The following is a 26,003-nucleotide window of genomic DNA, read 5'->3' as shown; positions in this document are numbered from 1 at the left end:
ATGGTGGCATGTGCCTATAGTCCTAGCTACGTGGGAGGGTGAGGTGGGAGGATCACCTGAGCCTAAGCAGTTCAAGGTTACAGTGAGCTATGATTGTGACACTGCACTCCAGCCTGGGTGACAGAGTAAGACCTTGCCTCTAAAAATATATATATAAATAAATAGAGAGATAGATGCAAAAATTCCCCAAAAATACTAGCAAACTGAATCCAGCAACATATAAAGTAGATTATACACCATGACCAAGTGGGATTTACTCCAGGAATGTAAGGTTGGCTTAAAATCTAAAATCAATGTATTAATAATACACCATATTAATAAAGGACAAAACCCACATGATCATTTTAATATATGCAGAAAAAACATTTGACAAAATCCAACACTCTTTCATGATAAAAACACTCAACAAACTAGGCACACCCAATGTCACGAATGAGATAAGGATGTCTACTTTCACCACTTTTATTCAACACTGTACTGGAGGTTCTAGACAAGGCAATTAAGGAAAAAGAAAAGAAAAAGCAGCGAGTTTAGGAAAGAAGTAAAATTATCTCTATTCATAGATAACATCATCTTGTATATGGTAAATCTCAAGGAATCCACCAAAAACTATTAGAACTATCAAAATTTATCAAAGTTCACAGCATGAAGTAACTATATAAAAGTCAGTTGTATTTCTATACACTAGCAATAAACAACCCAAAATGTAATTAAGAAAATAATTCCATTTACAACAGCATCAAAAACAGGAATAAACTGAACAAGTGTAAGACGTGTACACTGAAAAGTACAAAACACTGCTGAAATTAAAGAGCTAAATAAATGGAAAGACATCCCATGCCCACAGGATTGAAGATATAATATTGTTAAAATAGCCATAGTACTCGAATTGATCTACAGATTCAAGGCAATCCATACCAATATCCCAGTTGGTTTTGGTAGAAATTTAAAATTGATCCTAAAATTTGTATGGAAATTCAAGGGACTCAAAATAGCCAAAACAATCTTGAAAAAGAACAAGTTGGAGAACTCATACTTCTCAATTTCAAAACTTCCTACAAAGCTATAGTAATCAAAATGTATAGCACTGACATAAGGATAAATATATAGATGGTGAAACAGGGTTAAGAGTTTAGAAATAAACCCTTATATTTATGGTCAATTGATTTTTGACAAGAGTGCCAAGAAAATTCAGTGAGGAGGGAATAATCATTTGAAGACATGCTATGGGGATAACTGAATAGCCACATGAAATAGAATGAATTTGGAATCCTACCTCACACTACACACAAAGAATAACTCAAAATGGATCAGACATCTAAATGTAAGAGCTAAACCTCTAAAACTCTTAGAAGAAAACAAAGTGATTAATCTTCATGACTTTGGGTTAGGCAATGGCTTAGATATAAGACCAAAAACACAAGCAACCAGAGAAAAATACATAATTTTGATTGAGTTTCATCAAAATTAAAAACTGTTGTGCTGCAAAGGTCACCACCAAGAAAAGAAAAAGACAATCCACAGAATGGGAGAGAATATTTGCAAATAATATATCTCATAAGGGGTTTGTATTTAGAATGCATAAAAATCTCTTATGATGCAATAATACAAAGATAAATAATTTTTAAAATGGGCAAAGGATCTGAATAGACACTTCTCCAGAGAAGATCTACAGATATCCCATAAGCACATGAAGAGATGCTCAATATCATTAGTCGTTAGGGAAATGCAAATCAAAACCACAATGAGATTCCACCTCATGCCCTCCATAATGGCTATAACCAAAAGGATAAACAATAGCCAAGTGTTAGCAAGAATGTAGAGAAAGTGGAACCTTCATACATTACTGATGGAAATGTAAAATGGTGTAGCCACTTGGGAAAACAGTTTGGAACTTTCTCAAAATGTTAAACTTTATTTAGAGTTACCTTATGACCCAATACTTCCACTACTAGGTACACACCCAAGAGAAATGAAAACATACATGCACGCAAAAACTTGTGACTATTCATGGCAGCATTAAATGAATAAAAAGAAATGAAGTACTAAGACATGCTACAGCATGCATGGACCTCAAGAACATTGTGCTGAGTGAAAGAAGCCAGATACAAAAGACCACGTATTGTACGTGTCCATTTCTATAACATGTTCAGAATAGGAAAATCTGTAAAAAGTAGATTAGTGGTCACCTAAGGCTGGGTTGGTTGGAAGAGCTGGACGGGATGGGAGTGACTGCTAATAGGTATGCTGTTTCTTTTTTGGACGATGAAAATATTCTAAAATTAGATTATGGTGACAGTTGTACAATACAATGAATATACTAAAAAACCACTGAATTTTGTGTTTTAATCGGGTGAGTTATATGGTGTATGAATTATATCTCAATAAACCTTTTAAAATATAGTGATAAAATTCAGAGAGAATGATATGATCTGCTTATAAGGGTAAAGTCATTTTTTATCTATATATTATAATATCATGTATGCTGGTATCTTTGTTACCACTCTGGTGAATACTTTGATTACCTACCTGTTCCCATTCATGCTTTGATAAATGATCAGAAGAGGATGCATTTGCTTTGGATCTCTCAGGCGTAGTAGCAGATTCACCAGTTTTATTTTCTTTTGATTTGGTGGCTTGGTCTCTAATTTCTACTGGTGGTATCAGCACGGAACTCATCTGTAAAACAAATTCATGCTTTAGCCAAGCCCTCTGCTTATTGTGCTGCATGCAGAGACTTTAACACCAGTTGGGATTCTTTCTATATTGTGCCTCAACCCAATGGTCACCTTTTCCATCTCACCCACCTCCTACATCTCGTCGATCTGCCGATGTCTATAAAATGGGCCTGCTAAATTCTGTTTGTACATGTTTCAACTACAGACACGGCCCTACAAGGGAAGATTCCCATTAGAGTTTCGAAGAGATCCCAGACGTACAGATGTAGCTGTTAGACATGTTCTGAGACATCAACACAGGAAATGGAAGATGCTAAGTGTAGGAAAAACTAGTCTCCCTCTGAGTCTTTATCTACACCTGGAGCATTGAGGAGTTCAGAAACACCTCTTCAGAGGGTGGCTCCTTTTCATTTTGTTGTGTTTTCCAGGAGAAATGAGAAAAATCACATCTGTGTCCAGGAAAGTTCTCGAAGGGGACATAGGTTGAAAACTTTGGAAGCCCTTCAACCTAAATGCAGTGTAGTTCTCAACCTCACCCTGCCAGCAATTGAATATATTCCTAATCCTAGCAACAAAGCTGCTATATTTCTTTGGAAAACAAATTGTCTTTCTGATAGCGTGTCAACTATTATAATCCCTTCTATGTTCCCTCACATAATCTGAGACTGTAATTTTATACTTGTTTCTTTGTAGCATCATACCTTTATACAAAACAATTTTAAACAATACCTTTGCTACATGGGTAGCCATAATTCAATGATTGACAATTCTCTGTGGTAGACACTTAGTTTCTTCTACAAACTAGGGTGTATATGAAATCTTACTTTTATTTTTCAAAATTAAATTGAATCTTCTTCTGAGGTCCTATCTCATTGAGCTAGTTGGAAATTCAATCTCAGCTATTATTATCTAGTTCACAGCCTACCTTCCCTGTCTACTGCCAGCAAATGCCCCCAGATCATAAAGCAGAGTATTCTGGGAGGATCCTCTGGACTTGGATCCACACAACTCACTTCTGATAAACTCATTTGGCAAGGCCACATGGTCTTTAAGTTATGTGTGGCTCTACAGGTTTCGAGGCCACTTGGGAATGGGATACTTTGCCCTAGCACTGCCTAAGGCACCATACCACCATTTTCTCCTGGGAGTCCTATAGCCATGCCCTGCTGGGCAGTTTGAAGAATACTAAACCAGGGTCTTAATCTTATAGAATCTTCCTTCTCTGTCCCTCTGCATTGACCTCCCAATCTGCCCACCTTACAAAATACCTTTAATGAACCTAGAATGGAGGTCGTCATCAGGTCCCCCCAACCCTCCTGCTGCCCTATTAACAATGATTCTACAACAACAAGTGTAAACCAAGAAGTATGGTCATTCCTACCCTGGAGATTTGGAGGGTCCTATGGGATGGGGAAAGTAGGGGTTATAAAATCAGACTTGAAAAGCTACTTTTGTATCTCATCTGATAGAGTTCCAAAGGCTTGAACCTACCACATTCACTACAGTTCAATCATATTTCATACAACAAGTATGTGCTGCCAGTTCAATGTCACTCTAGGAGGGGTAGAAGACACAAACAATATAGAAGTCAAATTTCTATCTTTAAAATCAGTCTTATGAGCAGGCTGAACAGTGATCCCTGAAGGAAGTGAAATTTGAGGTATCCTGGGAAAATCACAGGCCCACAACCTTCTCCCCAGAGTCTGTCTTGATAACTGAAATTCAAACCTCAGATCCAAGTATCAGGAAAAAAGAAGAGAGAGCTGGAGAAGAAAGCTATATGTTTAGTACTTACTATTAATATATGCCATTTCTTCACCTAGGTAATTATATTTAATCCTCCCAACAATCCAATATGGTAGGTATTTTTGTCTTCAATTTAAAGGTATGGAAACTGAGGATTAGAAAACTTTGTCCAGTCACCCAGCCAGAAATGGCAGAGTCAGGATGTAAACCTAGATCTAAATCTGTCAGAGCCTTACAGTCTTTTACTATGTCGAGGTAGCTTTCAACTTAGGGTCTCCACAGAGCTAGAAAAGGACATTCCAGAACCATGTTCTCAATGTCTCCAAATGCCCTAAATAGGGCTGGCTGCTCAGGCTAACCTCAAGAAAGCAAAAGTTTTCAATCTGATCAATTGGTAGTGGCTGCCATGGCTGATCAGCACTGTAGTCATAGGGTGCGTGGTGGTGGACTGTAGCATTCATGCCACATGCTTGCCAATATTTGACTAACGAAAACATGTTCTCTTGCTCTTGGCTAAAAATCATATCCACTTACTGTGTTAATACTATCTCATCTTGATCAAAACGTCTTATTGACTTGACTATTCACTGATATCATGAAAAAGGTACCCTAAACTTAGGATGGCCTTAAAATTTACTGCAACTTGGATATTTTTGAGAGTTAAATAGGCACTATTAGCAATTACACCAGAACAACAGGGGTAAACCAGGAAGTGTGGTCATTGCTCAGTGAGGTGGGGGAGGGAGCTATGTAAAATCACCACAGAATAAGAAAGGGGTTGTAAGAAAGTTTCTATCTGGTTTTGTCTTAGGTTTGTCCTGCTTTTGTCTTAAATCTCTTAGGAGATATTCAACAAATACTAAGTACGTACTACATCTCAGGTGCTGAGATTTTATCAGTGCACTAGAGAAGCAGAGGAAGATAGTAAACAGTGCCATGATTCCTTATTTAATTTTGGTAACTATTATGAAGGATATGTACAAGGGGCTTGACAGCATGTAAAGGGGGATCTGATCTAGTCTGGAGGTCATATTTAAGCTGAAATTAAAAGGATGAGAAGACGTTAGCACCAATATTATCATTCATATGTGTATAAAGGCTCTAAAAACTCAAGGTGCAACAAGGGGTCACATTTATGTCTCTAGCAGATTGAATTCCAGCTCTAGATCCCATCTGCCCAGATTGCTTGGAAGTTGATTATCAGTCCTGAAGGGTAACGGTCCAGGTTTCCCACTAGGACTGTATACCATCTGGTTTCTCAGCTGCTATTGGTCCTCACACCCATGTGGCACCCCCTAAATCTCTAGTCTGGGGGCTTTACCTTCGCTCAAGGAGAGGAGGAAGACAACTCCAGAGACCCTGTAAGGCCCGTCCAAGGAGCCCTTTACTAGGTGTGGAATCTTTACAGGCACCACATGGACACTTCCCTCAGAGGTTTTACACAGGTTCCTGCTCTGCTTTTATTATATTTAATATGATTATTTAGGGTTAAAGTATTTCAAAAAAATTATCCTGAGCCATTTGAAGTATATTATAAGGGAAATCATATCAATTCAGAAATAAATTACTACATGGTTTCACTTATATAAGGTATCTAGAGTAATCAAATTCATAGAGACAGAAAGTAGAATGGTGGTTGCCAGAGGCTGGAGGGAGAGGGAGAATGGGGAGTTAGTGTTTAATGGGTAGAGAGTTTCAGTTTAGGAAAGATGAAAAAGTTTTGGAGATGGATGGTGGTGATAGAGGTGATAGTTGCACAACAATGTGAATATAGTTAATACCACTCAACTATATACTTCAAAATGGTGTCAGTGGTAAATTTTATGTTATACATCTTTGACCATAATATAAATGAAATGAGATTTTAATTTTTAAAAATCAAGATTTTTCACTTTTCGAAACTATATGAAATGCTAACGTTTCCTTATTTTTCCACTCTCAACATGAATTTTTTAAAAAATATTTTTGATATATCGAAGTTACCCATATAGTCCTTTATCATGTAATCATAGATTTTCCTAAAATTTGTACTAATCTTTTCAGAGTTACAACAACCACTAAAACACAACTCAATTCAATATAATAAATGAAAAGAGATACACATTCCCTTATAAATCTCTGAGACAAGATTCATGCCAACATTACTTCTTACTTTGTGTCTGTCTATACGTTGGAGCAAATTCAAGTCTGTGGACTCTGATATCCCACCATGTACAACCAGGATTTCATTGTCAATGATCGTACCAATTGGGAGCCAGGTATAGACTTCTTCTAAGGTTTTTAAGATTTGTGCTCCATATATCTGTAAGTAAGAACTTGAGTTAAGTTTTGTTTTTCTTAGAGGTTCAGTTTATTGAATAATCCCCATTAATGGACAAAACGCAACAGTTTTCATGCCACTCAAAGGAAGTCAGCAAGGAGTCACTAACCAACTAGCATGTATTAATCATGTCTTTTTATTTCATATTTTTGATACTATGACATCTTGGGGCATTGCTACTTCCGGAGGAAAGACTGCCCCTCCCAGGTCTAGCTAATTCCTAGAGACAGTGAATGACTGCCCTTCATATGCAAACCAGCCAATCCAGAGCCCAACCCCCAACCACCTCCTTTAAGAGCTCTCACACTAGGGGCCACTATTCCTCTGCCCTAATCACCCCAGTGGTGTCAGTGGTAAATTTTATGTTATATATCTTTGACTATAATATAAATGAATTAATTGAGATTTTAATTTTTAAAAATCAAGATTTTTCACTTTTAGAAACTATATGAAATGCTAACGTTTCCTCATTTTTCCACTCTCAACATGAATTTTTTTTTTAAAAAAATTTAAGAGCCAGGTACCAGACAACTGGGGGCAACCTTATACCCCAGAGCAGGCTGAAATTGCTCATCTTAGTCAATCCCAAACCTGATGACACTGAGGTGCCTCACTCATTGCCTCCCAAGAAAGGCACAATAAAGGCTCCCCTGATCCCTCAGCCTTCTGACCTACTCCGGTACTTCCCCAAGAGCTCCTCCCAGTTTGGCATGCAGTGCCTCCTATTTCTAAGGAACTGTGAATAGAAAACTTTTCCCTCATGACAGTCATTTCTGTGTCTGTGTGTCTTACCATACCTGAGTAAAATAAAGCCGAGGTACCTTTAAAGTAATGGAATATGTTTATATATACACTAAAGCTTACACAAAAGTCACAATGAAAAAGCCTGGGTTAGTCCAGACAAAAAAAATCTAAGAGTCTACCATGGCCAGAGTATTCTGCTGTGCTTTTATTTTATTGGCATGGATTGTGACTAATTGACATATCACCTTTCCTAAAGCATTAGTTTCATCTTTATTGGCTCTTTTTTTACTTCTATGTATAAACAGCATAGAGAATGCTAAAAAAAACAAAAAAAAAGTATGAGTCTTACCTTATATTTATGCAAAATTTCTTTTGTGAAGCCATATCTGAAAAAAAACAGTGGGATTGAAACTGTTTAATTATTGTTAATAATTCCTACTTACATGAGTCATGTAAAAAGGGGAGCCCTTGACATCTCACTATTCCAAGTACCAAGAACTCAAGAAACTAGACTTCAGTTGGAACTATGACTTACTCGAGTCTTTGCTAGGTATGACTGAAAAGAACAAAAACAACCAACAACATTGTCCCTACCCTCAAGGATCTTATAGTATAGTTGGGGAAAGAAGACAGATTTTCATGAAACAATTACAAGACCACTTAAGAAGTATGTGATAGGTTGCGAAAATGCTGCAAGTATTCAGAGAAGTGTGCTGTGGTAGCTGTGAGGGAGGCTTTTCATTTAGATAGAATTTCTCAGACATCCTATATCTTATAGTAAATGATTGGAAAAAAGAAATGACTAGAAGATAAACCCTAGAAGATAATAAGCTGGTTCTTTATGCTCTCTCTGATACAGGTCATGTAATGGTATTGAGGGTTTTAATAGAAAGTGTCCGGAATTTTAAAGCCTGAGTAGCAATAGCTAAGGGAGATTTGATGATGAAAATGTTTTTCAATTACTTTTCCTTGCTTTAGGATAATAGTATGTACCCTTAAGACCCAACACTGTGAAGTACACACAACACACTCACTCCAGGTTTCCATGAAAATCATGTCAGGCTTCCACAGTGTAACATGTTTTCTGAGACTAATTCCGTCCTCGCCAAAGGTATCCATTTTGCTAAATCCAATGGACATCTTGCAGTCCTCACCTTTCTCACCCTCTCTGATATACTAAATACAGTTGATTTTACTGTCCTTCTGGAAATTTTTTCTTCTCTTGGATTCTGTTACAGTAAACTCTCTTGGTTTTCTTCCGCCTTTCTGGCTATTCTGAATCTTCTTTGCCAGTTATCCTCTACCTAGGCTTAAATGCTGGAGTTCCTTCAGATTCTGTCCTAGGCCCTCTTCTCCCTTCACATTCTCCCTTAGCAGTCTCGTCCCTGCCCAGGGCTTCAGTTATTATCTAGTGTCAATATCACAGGACTATGTTCTAGGCCACATTCATTTCTGATCTCTGGACACACATACTCAACTGCCTCCTCAAAAGCACCTTAAATCAGCTTAGCACAAGCTGAACTCATCATTTTCCCTCATCCCAACCACTCTTCCTATCAGTGAATGATGCTACTGTACCCCCAAACTCAAACAAGGAACATGGAGGTCATCCTTGATTCCCTCCTCTTTCAACTCCCCCATATCAAGTTACTGAGCCTTAAATCGTCATTGCCTAAACTCCTCCCTAATCTATTTCTGTGCATCTCCATTGCCACCACCCTAGTCTAAGTGAGAATCCATTATCTATCTCTTCAGCTATTTCCTAATCAACCTCCCTATATCCACTCTTGCTCCGCTCCAGCTCAGTCTTCCTGCCACATTTTAAAACACAAACTTTTTAATACACTTCAATGATATTCTGTTGTCCTTAGAAGAAAGTCCAAATTCCTTTGCACCATCCAACCATTTCTTATGTCCCCAGCCCTATCCGGCACCATCCTGTCCCTCAGTCTATGCTCCTGCCCTCCTGAACTTCTTTCAAGTGTAAAAAGCCTTGTCTTAAGTGCTGCATAAATTGTCTCCTCATGGTGGAACACTGTTTCCCATCCCCCCACAATGGCTCTCTCTTGATTACCCAATTCATCCTTTAGGACTCAGGCTAACACTATACTTCTATGGGAGAACCTTCCATCATACCTCAGACCAGGTTGGACTCCCTGTTCACACTCATTGCACTTGAAAAACCTCCTCAATATATGTCTTCCCTGCTAGATGTAAACTATGAGGACAGGAGTCATGTCTCTTTCATGAATCATTATAGGCACTAGATAAATATGACTGGCCAACTGAAATGAAAGGACAAATGGCATGTCCAAATCAAAGTATTGAGCTATATAATATATAAATGAGCCTCTGATAATAGTCCTGGGATTTTTTTCCTTTGTAGTCTTAGCATTTGTTTCCACATCTTGAGAATCAGAATTGAAACTCTGTACTCAGGCCAGGTACCAAAACTGTCCAAAAGGCAAAACTAATCAGTTGCTGAGCTTTGATTAAGGCACCCAAAGGCAAGGATCAAAAGCATGATTTTCTTAACATCCTACTGCCCTACAGCGAATTGATTTCTATTTTTTATAAAATAAAGGATTTTTAAAAAGAAAAGAAAAAGAAGAAAGAAGGGAAAAAAGAACATTTGTTACCTACTGTGCCTTTCAGCAAAAATTCTTAAACCATCTAACCAATCTTCATTTCTCGAATTTCCAGTGAGTCAGATAGTTGAAATGCTATGTTACAGCTGTTCTCAAATGTTTATGAACAACTATGCCAGAAGCAATTACCATGCCATAAAAAAATACACACATCAGTGAAAAACATGGTAGTAGTTTCTGAGACAACATCTGAGGCAAGCCAAGAGTAGCAACAGAACGATTCCATGCAAGTCTGCTCATAGAACCTAACACACCTCCAAACCTGGCCTAACACAACTACCCAACACACAATTTGGCCTGTGAAGGGTGGGCATGAAGCAAGAGAAAGAACATAACAGAAGGAAGAAGGAAGAATAGAACTGGAAGATGGGAAGGGAGCTTCAGAACAACGGATACTCAATAGAAGATGGAAGGGTGGATAGGGGTAAGCAGTGAGGTTTTCCTTGAGATTCCCCTCATCTTGCCTTCTCTACCCTCCCCTCTAACTCTCTACTAGGAACTAAACATGGCAGCATTTTCCAGCGTGGGAAACAAAGAAGAAATCTAAAGGCCTGGGTTACCTCAGATTCATCATAGAATCTTCATGGTTCCCTCTGTTCAAGTGCACGTAATCGGGACAGGTGAGGAAACTCACAAACAAGGTCATCAGGACCTCCATGGAATTTTTTCCTCGATCTACAAAATCACCGTTAAAGATATATAGGTTGTTGTGTGAGGGGATACCATTCTGTGGAAGGAGGAAAGACAAAAAAAACAATTAAAAGAATGTACTTTTGAAGTAAGGCTTTGTGTATAATGTTCCTGTGAATATGGAGAGAAGAGGCTGAGCCAGATTCTTCCATTGGGAAAAATCTGCTCACTTGCTTGAGTCAGTTTCACTCTTCTAGGGCAGGCTTCTTCTGCAAGGGACCTGGAAGTGAAGAATTAGCTTGGGACAGGAAGATTTCAGGGGGGAGGGGCGGTTGCTCATTCTACCCACCACCTATTATGAGTTCTCTCTGAAAGGAGCTGATATTTGTCCTATCAAAAATAGCTACTCTCATCTCTTCCTTCTCCTCTGAAAAGAGGGAAACTTCTACTTAAGGAAGAACACTAAACTAAGAGCCAGAAATCTTTTATTCTAAGGGCCCCATGTTTAACTTATTGGGGCCGTGATTCCCTCAATTTGCAAAAAGGGGATGACACTATAACCCTCCTCAGTTCACCTGAGAGAATGGATATGAAAGTACCCAGGCAAGTGAAAGAAGCTACGCAATGCGACTGTGCTCAGGGCTGATATACTGCCAGCACATTGATACAACACCAGGTGTGTGTAGCTGGCGTGTATTGATCACTGACCAGGACATATTACTTCCTAAATATTTTTAATATCACTCTTGAGTATAAGACAATACTTTTAAACATAGTGTTAACACACAAAGGAGCTAAGATCAGGACAAAGGTCTGGTCTTTATAATAGCTATTAATTTGTTTAGTCCTACACTACGAAACTCTAAAACAAAACAAACAAATGTAACACGGTTATATTTTCTCAATGTCATGCCTGATTTCCCTATTGCATGGCTTCTATTGCACAGTAAGACAAATCCAATTTATTTTATTTTACTTTTTTATAGACAGAGTCTTGCTCTGTCACCCAGGCTGGAGTACATTGGCATGATTATAGCTCACTGCAACCTCCAACTCCTGGGCTCAAGTGATCCTCCCACCTCAGCCTCCTGAGTAGCTGGGTCTACAGGTGTGTGTCATCATGCTGGCTAATTATTTTTTAATTTTTGTAGAGATGGGGTCTTGGTATATTGCCCAGGCTGGTCTCAAACTCCAGGCCTCAAGCAATCCTCCCACCTTGGCCTCCCAAAGCACTGGGATTACAGGCATGAGCCACTATGTCTGGCCAAATCCAAATGTTTTAAAAACACATCAAGAAAAGAAAAATTTAAGTACTCACGAAGCAAAATACATGTTTTCCTTCAAAAAAGTTACCTTCATGAAATAATAATACATATTCTGATATATTAATCTTTTTCAAACTATTTTCAAATTCTTTTGTTAGATTTCAAATTATATAAGACAATCTTATTACTTTATAGTCAACATCATACTATTTATATACATGTTAAATTGTTCATATTAGTATAATAGAAACAGTTGAAAAAATATATTACAGGTTATAACATATAACTTAGGGATTCTAGAAATCACTTATGTAATATAACATGTTCTGAAGGCAATTGATAGCAAACAAACAAGCAGTGACATAATAAGAAGACTAATTCTCTAGTCCAGCTCCACTTTTACCCATGTGTCCTGGGGCAAGTTATTTAACCTTTATGCCCTATAGCTTTCTCATCTGTAAAATGGGGACGATAACTTCCATACTTACCATACAGGACTATTTTGGAACTCAAGTGAGACTATGTGTACAAAATTGCATAAAAACTATAAAGCAAGAGATTCATTTTATTATGACCTCCATGTTATTTCTAATTCTAAGATTTCAATATTTACATTTTCTTATATATGAATTCATGTAACCTTATTCGCATTGGGCTCAGATAGTATAAACCAGCTGCAAAATTATAGGCTATTGCTCATCAAAACTTCAAGAAAAGGGGAAGGATTCTGCATCTCTGATCTTTGATACTTTTCCTTCCCCCAGCTTCAGCTGTCTGGGATGAGTAAGCTGGAGGAGCCTGAGGGGTGTCAAAGGCTATAGACTGTGTTGGATGTCCAGGTCCGAAGGGGGCTAGAGGAGCAGCAGGAGAGAGCCCTGAGGTGAGAACATGGAAGAACTAGGCCTGAGGAGACCTGTGGACACTTGATTAAGGGGGTGGCTCTGCCTCAGGGCATGTGCGTGGTCCTGGTTGGGGGGAGTTAAAATGTTGAATCTTACCAGAAAAAGTAAAAGAAAACTTCCACATCCCTGAAGCTAAAAGAACAGGAAAATTTGCATTTAGGAGCACCTAGAAACACAGAGAGTTCCTTTCATACTCTTGATCCAGGAGTAGAAAATGTTGTGCTGCCAACTATGGAAAGGCTTAACCTAGCTTAAGCAGAAAATAGAAAATTGAAATAAGCTAGTACTTAAGAGGATCCAGCAACCAGAGAGAGACAGACCAATCAGATCTGCTAAAGCAGATGGCCCCTAAAGAAACAGGGCTGCTGGAGAAAACAGAGTACCACTTTATTTTTTAAATAATAATAAGTGAAGCATAAAATAAAGAGCAAAAAGTTAACAATTCTTGGCATTAAGAATATGCTATTCAAATTTAAAACATCAATGGATTAAAGCTAACTAAAAGAAAGAATGGTAGAAAAAATGCATTACTGACTTGAAAGAGCAAGCAGATGAAAAATCTCTTACACGGAGCAAAAAGCAAAATGATGGAAATCATGAAGTATAAGTAACAGCCAAGAGACCTAATATGCCAATAATAAGCATTCCAGAATAGGGAAAAAGGAACAGATGGAGAAGAGGCAATAATTACAAAAATAAGAGAGGAAATTTTCTCTGGTTAAAAAGAGACTTCAGTCTGAAGTTTGAAAGAACTCATGACTTCTATGCACAATTGATGGAGATGGAGGGAATTCCTATTATCTGGTAAAAAGTCTTAGAAAAGGCCAGACAGAAAGAACAAAGGGAGCAAAAATCAGCCTAACATCAGACTTCTCATCTGCAGTAGTTGGGAGGTAGGGGATAGTAGAATAAAATCTACAAATTAAAGAGAAAAAAAGGACTATGAACCAAGAATTCTATATTGGTCAAGACATTAACTTCTCAGGGTGATAGAAAAATATCTGCACGTGAGCAAGGGATTAAATATCATGAACAACATAAATGTTCAGGCTGGAAGAAAGACATATGGGATTATGTAGTAATCTAATACCACAAAAACAGCGAACATATACTGATTGCTCGTTATGTACCAGGCACAGTTTTGAGTGGTAGGAACACAGAGGTAAATAATACAAAGTTCCTGCATTCAAGGAGCTTGCATTCAGAGAAGATAGCATCCACATGTCCCATAGAGGAAAACACTCAAGGAAATACTCTAACTAAATAACAATAGTAACAATAAAAGATCTTCAAGCCAGGGAAAGACCAAGAGGAAAGAATACAAATGTGAACAATGAACCTTGCAACATATAATTAAACATAAATCAATACGATAATATGGAACTTACATTTAAGTACCAAGCAAGGATTCTAGAAATAGAAGAGATATACTAAAGGAAAACCTAATAACAGTCAAGAACTAAAATTATGGCATGAGCAATAGCTAGGGTTTGCCAGAAAGGTGAGAGGAGAAAAATAAAATACGCTATAAATCTTATCTGAATGGGGAACATGGAAAGTGTGAAAATAGTTATCTTATTGGGGGAGAGAGAGGATCATGGAGGAAGAATAAAGTTATAGGAATATGAGAAATACACACATACATTATTTATTAGAAACGTCAAGAATGAGAAGGTAACCACTAGTGAACAGAAAAACACAGTAAAAATTCTAAATAAAACAACAATAAGAAAGAAAACTACCAAAATGGCAAAGGGAAAAGGATGAAACAAAGTGAAATAGCAAAGGAGAAGGAAAATTTTTCAAATATACCTGTTGTTATACTAAATGTAAATGGGTTAAATTTTCCCATTAAAATACCAAGATTGCCAGACTGTGTTAAAACATAAAACTCAGGTATATATTGTTCATGAGAAATACACATGAAAAAAGTAGATAAGAGGAGGCTGAAAACAAGGTAAATGCAACAAAGAGAAAGCGAGAATGGAAATATTAATACTAGACAAAGTAGAATTTAAGAATAAAGTGATAAAAAGGATCACAGGCCGGGTGCGGTGGCTCACGCCTGTAATCCTAGCACTCTGGGAAGCCGAGGCAGGCGGATCGTTTGAGCTCAGGAGTTCGAAATCAGCCTGAGCAAGAGCGAGACCCTGTCTCTACTAAAAATAGAAAGAAATTAATTGGACAACGAAAAATACATAGAAAAAAATTAGCTGGGCATGGTGGCGCATGCCTGTAGTCCCAGCTACTCAGGAGGCTGAGGCAGGAGGATCGCCCAGGAGTTTGAGGTTGCTGTGAGCTAGGCTGACGCCACGGCACTCTAGCCTGGGCAACACAGTGAGACTTTGTCTCAAAAAAAAAAAAAAGGATCACAGAACAATATTATGTCATAATAAAAGGTACTTTATGAAAAAGATATACTTCATGAACTTGTAGTCAATAAATGAAAGAGCAAGTTTTGCTTCATATATTTAATTACTATAAATGTAAGAAGAAATTGTTTAAAAATACATAGCACATTATTCTGATTGAATTATTGGTTTAAAATAATGTCCATAAATTCCTGACACTCCCTTTAAAAGGTAAAGCCTAATTTGCCTCCCCTTGAGTATGGCCTAGACTTGGTGAATTGCTTCTAATGAATAGAAAAAAAAAAGCAGAAGTGATAATGTGCAACTTTAGAGACTAACTTATAAAAGATAGTGCAACTTCCTGCCTGCTCTTACTCTTGGATCACTCGCTTTAGGGAAAGCCAGCTGCTATGTGATGAGAATATTCAGGCAGCCTTGTGGAGAAGCCCATGTTGGCTGTTCTGCCAACAGCCAGTGTAGAACTGAAATGCTGTGCCTCTAGAACCATGTGAGTTAGTCATCTTAGAAATGGGTCCTCCAGCCCCAGTTGACCTTTTAGATGACTGCAGCCCTAGTCAACAGTTTGACTACCACCCCTGAGAGACCCTAGGTCAAAACCACCTAGCTAAGCTGCACCCAAATTTTTGACCCACAAAAACTGTGAGATACTAAATGTTTATAGTTTTAGCCACTAAGTATTGGGGTAATTTGTTACACAGCAATATATGACACATATACTTAGACATATATAATAGAAAAAATATGGAAAAAATTGAATATACAACCAATAAACTTGATTTAATAGATATATATGTGAAGAACTTTGTATACTACAAATAGAGAATATAGTTGACCCTTGAACAACATGGGTTTGAAATGCTCAGGTCCACTTATGCATAAATTTTCTTCTGCCTCTGCCACCTCTGAGACAACAAGACCAACACCTTCTCTTCCTCCTCCTCCTCAGGCTATTCAACATGAAGATAATGAGGATGAAGACCTTTATGATGATCCACTTCCATTTAATGAATAGTAAATATATTTTCTCTTGTTTATGATTTTCTTAATCACATTTTCTTTTCTCTAGCTTGCTTTATTGTAGGAATACAGTATATAATGCATATAACATATAAAATATGTGTTAATCAACTGTTTATGTTATCAGTAAGGCTTCCAGTCAACAGTAGGCTATTAGTAGTTAAGTTTTAGGGGAATCGAAAGTTATACATGAATTTTTTTTTTGTAGGCTAATTATGCACATTATTTATTTATTTATTTTTTATTTTTTTTATTTCAGCATATTATGGGGGTACAGATGTTTAGGTTACGTATGTTGCCCTTGCCCCCCTATACATGGATTTTTGACTGTGTGGGGGATGGTGTCCCTATCCCCACATTGTTCAAGGGTCAATTGTACAATTAATCTTTCATATGTCCATAGAGCCTTTATGAGATTCAATGTTGTACTTGACTTCAAAGAAAACACATTAAAAATAAGAAACATTTTATAGGACACATTCTCATAGAAATGTGACTAGAAAAAATTCTAGCTTCTTGAATTAAGATCCTTGGAATTAAGCATTGTAGTGTTAATAAGCACTGAATCAAAGAAAAAAATTAAAAGCAAACTTCAATAGAAGGCTCAGTCAAAACTAAAATTGGAAAAGATTTTAGCTTTATACGGCTTCATTATTAAAGAAGATGTGCATAAAAGACTGTATTCACCTTAAGGAAAAGAACAATAAAACCAATCAAATAAAAAGAAAAACTGAAATTAAGGAATAGAAAACAAACAAAAAGAAAAGATATATAAACCCAAATGCCGGTTTTTTGAAAGAACTGATAAAATTAACAAACCCATCATGAATCTGATTGAGGATTAAGTCAAAAAGAATGAAAAAATATGTAAGATGAAGATTTTGAAAAAGACATAAAGATGCAGAGAAATAAATAAAAGAATAATATATATAAAAGACTATTGACATCTATGGCAATGTATTTTTACAATATAGAGAAATGGATGATTTCCTTGAAAATTAGAAATTACCAAAACTGATTCAAAAGAAGTAGAAAACTTGAACAGTACATTGGCCCCACGTGGCTTTATAGTGGAACTCTATCTCAGTTTTCAAGAGTAAATAGTTTTAATGTTATTTAAACTCCTGATTCACAACCTTGGCTACACATTAGAATCACTTGGGTGATTGCAATGTATAGCCAAGTCTGAGTTTGAGATCCAAGGATTTAATTATCCAGATAATAGAAAAAGATGAAAATCTCTCCAATTCATTTTATGAAACCAGCATGAACTTAATTTCAAAATTTGAGGAAAGCATTCAACGGTCTAAAGTTATATTTATTATGTTTGGATGATAAATATCTTTTCCACTGTGATGACAGATTTTCTTGTACTAAAATTTCTTATCTCCAGTTAAACCAAACTTCGTTGTAGGTGGATTCTTTGCTACCTCTGTCTTATTTCACCTCTAAGAGCAAAGAATAATGAATTTCTTTAGTTGAACCTCATTTTAAGCCAAAAATAGTAATGGTCAGCTAGGCCATCCTTATACAGCATGCTTTACACCCAACAAGTTTTAACCTTTTCAAAAAATCACACATCTTCCAAAGACTAAGATTTGTGATAACGAAGCTCGTTTAACAGAATACATCACAGTCTCTGTAAATGATTCTAAAAGAAATCCTGAATGTATACTGACCTCCTCTAAGTGTTAAGCTTCTCAAGGCAACCACTTCAAAGACAGAATACTTACTTGGATATATTAATATAAGATCTGTCCTATTGGTTCATGATTAGGCATATCGCTTTATATAGTCTGGGTTTGAATCCTTTTAGTCTTAGAATAGTAAAGGGACTGAAAAACAGGATGATGTGGAACTAGTTTCTTGGGACATGAGTCTCTAGGATATTTAGGCTTCTGGCTACTGAAATTTCCCTGGGTTTCCTTCAAAGAAGCAAAAACTCATGCCATAACTCAGCCTTCACTCAGTTCTGGTGAACCAAACCCTCATTCTGCAGCTGATATACAACAAATCATCTATGACACGGAGATTAAGTTGACAAATACAGAAAACCCAGAGTAACTACAACTCTGAACAGCATTCAGATGACCTGCAGGGGGGGAAAATAGCAGACCACATCAATTAACTTCAATACGGACAAAAACAAGATATTTCCCTATCATCTCACCTATTTCCTACTGAAACATTTTACAACAGACATCTGGAAGTTATCCCAAAGTATTTGGACATTTCCCCCAAGGCACATCAAACAGTAACCTCTGAACCTCAACTCCACATTACTTTGATTGTTATTTTTCTTGCAAACCCTAATTCAAAGGTCTGTTCTTCCAATTGTAACATGCTGCCTTAATTTCAAAAGGAAAAAAATGAACCACTGTGGCAACATGAAGCATATCAGTGATAGAGAATAAGGAAAATGTTTGATTACCTTCACAGCTGGAAAATTATGGGTGTTGGGGTGGAGGATGGTGGGGAAGAGAGAATAAAAAGGAAAACAAGGTGGCATGGCTTCCCCTGTACAGCATCAGTATGACACCCACAGGATTAAAAGTTAATTAGCTTCTCTCTGTCCACGTGCATCTCTTTTCAGCTTTAGGAGGTTGCCACACACAGCATCAATTTAACGAACTAATAATCCGCCAATACTTGATCTAAAATGTCAATCTTTCTATTCAGTGAGGGAAAATGTCTTGTAATTTTAGCAAGGCCGAGACATTGAATGAAGTATTTCAAATTGGTCACTCTAATTAAGCAAAAGTGGCTTGATTAAAATTAACCTTTTCGAAAAATAAAATCTAAAAATATGACCTAACTAATGATATGTAAATTGCTTTACTTGATGATAAAATTATATTTGAAGCCATGTAAAGTTGAGATGCCCTTTTAGCAAAGGTTTGTCATAGTTAAGAGTGTGGTACCAAGGCCGGGCGCGGTGGCTCATGCCTGTAATCCTAGCACTCTGGGAGGCCCAGGCGGGCGGATTGTTTGAGCTCAGGAGTTCGAAACCAGCCTGAGCAAGAGCGAGACCCCATCTCTACTAAAAATAGAAAGAAATTAATCGGACAACTAAAAATATATAGAAAAAATTAGCCGGGCATGGTGGCGCATGCCTGTAGTCCCAGCTACTCGGGAGGCTGAGGCAGAAGGATTGCTTGAGCGCAGGAGTTTGAGGTTGCTGTGAGCTAGGCTGACGCCACGGCACTCACTCTAGCCCGGGCAAAAAGAGTGAGACTCTGTCTCAAAAAAAAAAAAAAGAGTGTGGTACCCAAGGGGGAAGAATCCTTTTCAAACCCAGGTGGGAGTTTGAACTGAAAATGTCTCACTTAGTATTAAGATGCTAACTGACACAGTTTTTAAGGACAACAAATATTAAGAAACCAAAATCTCAAAACAAACAACCAAAAACAATCATTGATACAAATCCCATCATTTATTGCAGTGTACTACAGAAAGTATATGAGAATAAAATCTCTCCTGATCCTCTAAAACATTCCTTCAAGATTTAGGCACTTACTACATTACTAAAATTCTTTGAAGGGATTGTCAGAAATGTCACCTCTTCTAGGAAGTCTTCCAAAGGGTTAGGTGCTCTGCCGATGTGCTCTCTTAAAGTTCCATGCTTAGCCCATACATAACATGTTCCACCCTAAACCATCTTGTCTTTTTATCAGCCAACCTTCTCCATTAAACTGTGATGTCTTTGGGGCCAACAACTATGTCTTAGTCATACTATATCATCAACCCTTAGCAAAGTACCTAGTTCACAATAAGTGTTTAATAAATATAAGTGAAATGAATAAACTTTGGAAAGCAGCTATGCTCACCACTATAACACCAATGCCTTCAAAACTTTGTGTTCATCCTTATATGTTCCTACGGTTTTTTATATAATACCCTAAACACTATAGGGACCAGATAAAAGTTTATTGAATGGATAAAATAGTGGACAGATTCACTTTCGCATATGGTCACTTATAATGAAAGTCTTTAACAAAACCAACCACTTGGATGAAAAGAGTGATATGGTGAGGCTTCTCAGTGACCCAACATAATATCATTGCTTTTCAGGCAATGCCCTTGGTTGGCCTTGGGCCAGCCCCAGCCCCAGCCCTACAGCCTATTCATGCTATACCATATAAAAGAATTGATGAGGAAGAAAGTATCTAGCAAAACACCACTTGAAAGATGGATTAAAATTTTGCTTTAATTCAAAGCCTGAGGTTTTCCTGGTTTCTCTTTTGAGTTGATAGAAATAAGTCAGTTATAGTATGACATAAACTGCTCACTTATAGCCCCCAAAACCCCCTACAGAATGTAGTTTGCCAAACTATTCGCCACAATTCAAGTTCTGTTTCCCTTAAAAAAACAACAAAATAAACGTAAGTTAAAGCATGGCCACTAGCTACGTCTAAACAGAAGATCGGGAGCCTGTGGCTACACTGATGTGACTCAACCTCACGGCTCCTATCAATGAACCAGATTTAGGCATTGCATGTAATTGGGATTCCGTGAGTTGATGATGCATTGAGTACAAAGTATTGCAGTGAGAATCAAAGACTATCACAGAAATTCTACCATTTTTTGAAGCAATCAAGTGATTGCTTAGGTCATAGTTATGCACCTGCTGTAATCCCTGAGCAGGCAACCTTTGTATCTGATGCCACAAAGAGAAATCCACCACTCCTCACCTCTCTCCTCATTTGAGATGTTCTTTCTTTGATCATCTACTTTCCTGGTCCATTACTCATTTCTCAAACTAATTTTTCTCTTTTTTCATGTTCTCTCATCCTACTATACCTAAGACCCAATAATGATACTCATTCATAATGTTAGCATTGCTTAAATGAATTTTCCAGATCACTTAAGCTTATTTTGAAAGTTAAAATACTTTTAAAATTACTTTAATCATTATGGTTGGAGTTTTTAAAATGTGCTGTTTGTTCCCTTTACTTCTTAACAGAGTATATACCTGCTGTATAACTTGAAACTTTCCTGACTGTGCAGCCTCATCAATGTAAACATCCCCTCAGGCCCTTCTGAGAAGTCTAGAACTCTCTTCCCTATAATACTCAGCTCCAGATCACTGATTATTACTACTTCGTTTCCTATCTCATTTTTAGAGTTCTGTATTTCCTCTTACTGTCAGGAAGAGCTTTTAGTTTTCATCACTGTCATTATATCTGACTTTTTCTTCCTCCCCTCCTACTCCCTAATCTGCTGTGGGTGTAACCAGACAAGCGTAAACTTGCGTGAGAGGAGGATTTACTGGTACACATTCACTGGTCTTTGAGTAAGGGCCTAGAGCTTGTCCTGTGAGTAAAGTTCATGGGATTTGTGACAACTATTTCAAGCTCTCAGAGACCCTTTTTACTTAATTCTGGGTTTGGAACCATATGAGTGATAAGTGAAGATAAGTAAAGTAGACTGAAGTTTGACATCTCTGTCATTTGTATCCATATAGAAGCACTGTTTCCAGAACAGTTCATGCTTTTAGGCCACAGCACACTCATGCAATCTATTAATATCATTCTGTATTTAAACTGCAGACAAAAAATGAGACAGAAAAGGGAAAAGTGCTGACTTTGGCAAGTTAGAGATCATCAGATGGCCTGAGCTTCCTCAGACATCTCTGTGTCCTGCCCTTTCATTTCACTGCCTGTAGCTTAGGACACTCATTTGTCATCAGCTAAGTGAGCCAGCACCATCATGACAGGTTCACCATGGCGTTCTCCCTTCTCAGACACCATTAACTATAGCACCTTTGCAGTTTCCTTTCTTCTTCTTTTTTTTTTTAATAAGAGGAAGTAACATCTTTATTCACTCATCACAAATTCCTCTAAAATAATAATACAGTTCCAGGGGTTTTTGCTGTACCACTGTTGAACATACTAATGATATTGCTGATCTGCTTTTTCCCTACTGCTTTTTTTTTTTTTCATTTCAGCATATTATGGGGGTACAGATGTTTAGGTTACGTATGTTGCCCTTGCCCTCCCTCCCCCTCCCCTACTGCTTGATCATAGTTGCTATTTTCTTTTTAAAAAATAAATGTTATTGTGTACATTTAAGGTATACAACATGATGTTATGGAATACATTTAGATAGTAAAAGGTTACTAGAATGAAGCAAATCAGCATACCCATCATCTTACATAGTTACCCATTTTTTTGTTTTTGTGGCAAGAGCAGCTAAAATCTACTCATTTAACATGAATCCCAAATACAGTACAATTTTACTCCCTATAGTCTTCATGTCGTACCTTAGATCTCTTTTCAGAGATCTTGTCATTCCTTGCTGTCATCAATGGCTCTTCCCTCAGTTTCCCCCCCTTAAGCCAGGCAATATCAAGATCCTGGTATATGTGGTTCACTCCACATCTAAGATATATTTTACTTTCTTCCCACCCAAGCCTGCCAGAATTCTAATTCATGGCTCTTGCATATTTCTGTCTTCTGAACATCCCTCTCACCTCTCTCTACCCAAATCCATCCCAAATATAATAGTGCCCTACTCTTTCATCACTGGGCTGGCAATCTCCACTTCCTGAACACTGTCGTTGGTTAGCTCTCAAAATATTTCTTGCTTCCATTTGAATGCTATATTTTCACCTTCAGTTCTCTTTATAGTACTTCTTACCACCCACCTCCTCCTGTTCAATCTTTACATTAGCACCTTCCAGTTTTATATGCTCCATATAGTTTTGCTGACGGAATTAAAGAAACATGTCAGAATTCTCTCTCTTCTCATCTGCCTACTCCAGAGTCCTATCCCTGATCACACCTTAATATCTTTAACTACATCTAAAGAAATTTTTTTTTCTAAATGTCTTGGAATTTAGTGACTACTTTCCCAATTTAATTTACTTAACTATTTTCCCTTTTATATCTTTCCCAAAGCCTCTAGAGAAAGAATTACCATATTTTTTTGTCGTTGCTCTCCACATCCCCCTGCTTCCTTCTCCTTCCTCAGGTTGTAATTGTCAACAATCGCAGGATTGAACTTTCTGAACAGTCGGTGTGGAGCTATGTACTGAGTTAAACAAACCCCATTCCCCAAACTGTACAACTCCTTGGCTTCCTCTCACCGTTCCATCCAGGGCTTTCCAATATGGCCGGTAGCATCCCTATTTCATGGTAAATAAACTCCCTTCCACCTTCAACTCATTCAGAGAGCCTTCTCTCCATAAATCTGGGCCTCCCTTTAGGGCGCTGTGGAACTCCTGAGTCTTGCAGCCCTCTCAAAGGAATGGGCATTCCTCCCCAGGACACATACCTCAGGTCAGGAGCAGGGGAGAGTCTATTTCCTCTCAAAGCCACTAATAGACCAACACTCTGCCACCCTCCTTTCAGGCCCATGACCTCTGACTAAACTTCCTACCCCTGCTCCTCATCTCTCGGTCCATGTGGCCAACCCATTTACCACACCTGCTTTCCAGGTCCTTGCCCACCCCATCCCCAATGTTCTGTTTCACTCACTTTGGTCACCCATGTTCTGGACCCCACCTTGAGCTCTCTCATCTGCTAGGACTACTCCCCCTACTGTTGCCACACAACCTGCCTCCTAAGGCCCTTGCCCCAGTCAGCCGGCTTCCTGACCCAGTCAGACAGCATTCCAACCCTTCAATCCTTCCACTTCTCCCAGTTGACTGGCCCATCCTGGCCTCTCATCCTTCCCTACCCAGCTTGGATTCTGGGGCTGACATCCAGAATTGCTCTTTACCAGCACCCTCAGCTCCCTACCACAAACCTTTGCCTGGACTTCCTATGCTAGCCTACTACCTGGGCAGCCTCCCACTTCCTCTGACCCCTCCCTGGCTATCATGCTCTACATCCTTGCTTAGGCCTCCTGCGCTCACAGTGGAATCTCTTCTCAAATGCCAACTCCATTCACCCACTCCTGGTTTGACCTACCCCATTCCCTGCCAAGCCTCCATTCTGAATGAATGAAATAAAAACCTTGCATTTCTATTATCATTTACTACTTTAAAAAATACCTTTGGATATTTATGTTATTTTAGCTACAAGAAAACCTCTTATGGAGTGGAAGCTCAAGATAATATTGCAGCAGAAAAAAATTTGAGGTTCATGGAGGTTATGTGGCTCACTCAAGTTCTCAGAGTCTCAAAGAGTGGAACTGATTGCTCATCATAACAATTAGAATATATTTCCTTTCAACCCATCTGAGTCACCTATGTTATGCCCTATTACTTGACATGCCAGTTGTTGGGATGACAGGGTGGGTGGACAATACACACATTAATCAAAAAGCCACATTCAGAAGATCAGTATAAAGAGGTATCAATGTAAAAGCAGGGACCTCAGGATCAGTTTTCTATATGCAGTCAGTCATCCCAGAAGTAAACATTCAGGCGGCAACTCTTGGCTTAGAGAGAGAAAGAAATCCAATCAAGGAAATGCAGAGAAGCTCCATGCCAGCCAAGCTGCTTTGTATTTTCTGTGCTGGATCTTACAACGAAAATGCAATAAATGTTGAGGAGTCATAGCATGGGAAGAGCAATCAAGCCCAGAGATGGTGAATCACAGGACAGAAGAAAGCAATTTGGAACTTATTATAGGAGACTCCTTTTATGCATAATTAGTATACATTGAAAGAGAAGACTGGTATGTGACATGCTCATTTCTGAACACAATAAAAATAAAATAAAACAGACTGTTTCCCTCTCCATCCTATACCATCTAGGTATTTATGATGTAAGAAAGACAGTAAGTATAGTCAGGTACAACTCCTAATGGATATACAGATAACAATAATGTAGAACAAAGACCCAAATTAAGTTTAGTAAAAAATTTTATGAGATGTGTATAAAAAAATATCAAAAGATATGCCTCTACAAATCCTTGATAAACGCTGCTATATTATATCTATATTTGTACATATCTCCAATAAAATTAATACTATTATCTGCCCTAAGATTGAATGGCCTCTCCCAACAAAAATGTAAATATTTAGCAAAATAATCATTTACCTTATGGAAGATCAAAAAAAGATCTGTCAGGTTCCCATGCAAATCACCTGTAGTGCAAATGAAAAATCACTGTTCAGTAGGAAATAAGATGCAATGCCCACTTTGTTACAGAATTTTAAAACTGAAACGTTGCTGATATACTCCAAGTGTTCTCGGGGCATTGGGTTTTTGTCCGATAATGATGTTAATATGATAGGCAATTTGTTTCCACAGCACTCTTTCCTCCCCCTGCTATAGTGGGGACAGCATCTGAGAATGCAATTACCTGTTCACTCTGGCCATTTACACAGGGCTTGGCTTACTCTGGGCCAAGCATTGTGCTAAGGGTTTTGCATGAATTATCTTGTTCAATTCTTATAACTGCTTTATGAGATGGGTATTATTTTCATCATTCTCATTTTACAAATAAGGCTTAGAGTAGTTAAGTTACTTACATAATGTTACCCAGCCATCAAGTATCAGCGCTAGAATTCAAACCCAACGTTATCTCACTTCAAAACTCAAGCTGCTAGCCATTACTCTGTACTCCCTATACTGTAATCCGTAGGACAGCAGCAACAGTATCTATTTCAGTCAGCACTGAATCCCCAAGTGCCTACCATAGTACCTGGTGCATAGCAGGCACTTAAATACATTTATTCGCTAAGTGCATAGCTTTTAAAGCCATGTTTTAAATATGCTCCAGCAGTAGC

General features: G+C 37.9%; 1 protein-coding gene across 1 annotated transcript in view; it reads right to left on the bottom strand.

Moving 5' to 3' along the window:
* The window catches only part of PPEF1 (protein phosphatase, EF-hand calcium binding domain 1), a 37,956-nt gene extending 25,816 nt beyond the window's left edge, over positions 1 to 12,140 (bottom strand). Inside the window, exons 1-5 of the mRNA XM_012651676.1 lie at positions 12,120 to 12,140; positions 10,697 to 10,863; positions 7,838 to 7,874; positions 6,577 to 6,726; positions 2,530 to 2,679 (exon numbers count right to left, since the gene is read on the bottom strand). Of these exons, the coding sequence (XP_012507130.1) occupies positions 2,530 to 2,679; positions 6,577 to 6,726; positions 7,838 to 7,874; positions 10,697 to 10,863; positions 12,120 to 12,140 (525 nt within the window). The remainder of the gene's footprint in view (positions 1 to 2,529; positions 2,680 to 6,576; positions 6,727 to 7,837; positions 7,875 to 10,696; positions 10,864 to 12,119) is intronic.
* Between the last annotated feature and the right edge of the window lie 13,863 nt (positions 12,141 to 26,003).

This window comes from Propithecus coquereli, unplaced genomic scaffold (assembly GCF_000956105.1).
Source record: "Propithecus coquereli isolate 6110/MARCELLA unplaced genomic scaffold, Pcoq_1.0 Scaffold362, whole genome shotgun sequence".
Classification (NCBI taxonomy): Eukaryota; Metazoa; Chordata; class Mammalia; order Primates; family Indriidae; genus Propithecus; species Propithecus coquereli.
The sequence above is the reverse complement of the archived record's forward strand: the minus strand, read 5'-3'. Positions and strand labels throughout refer to the sequence as shown.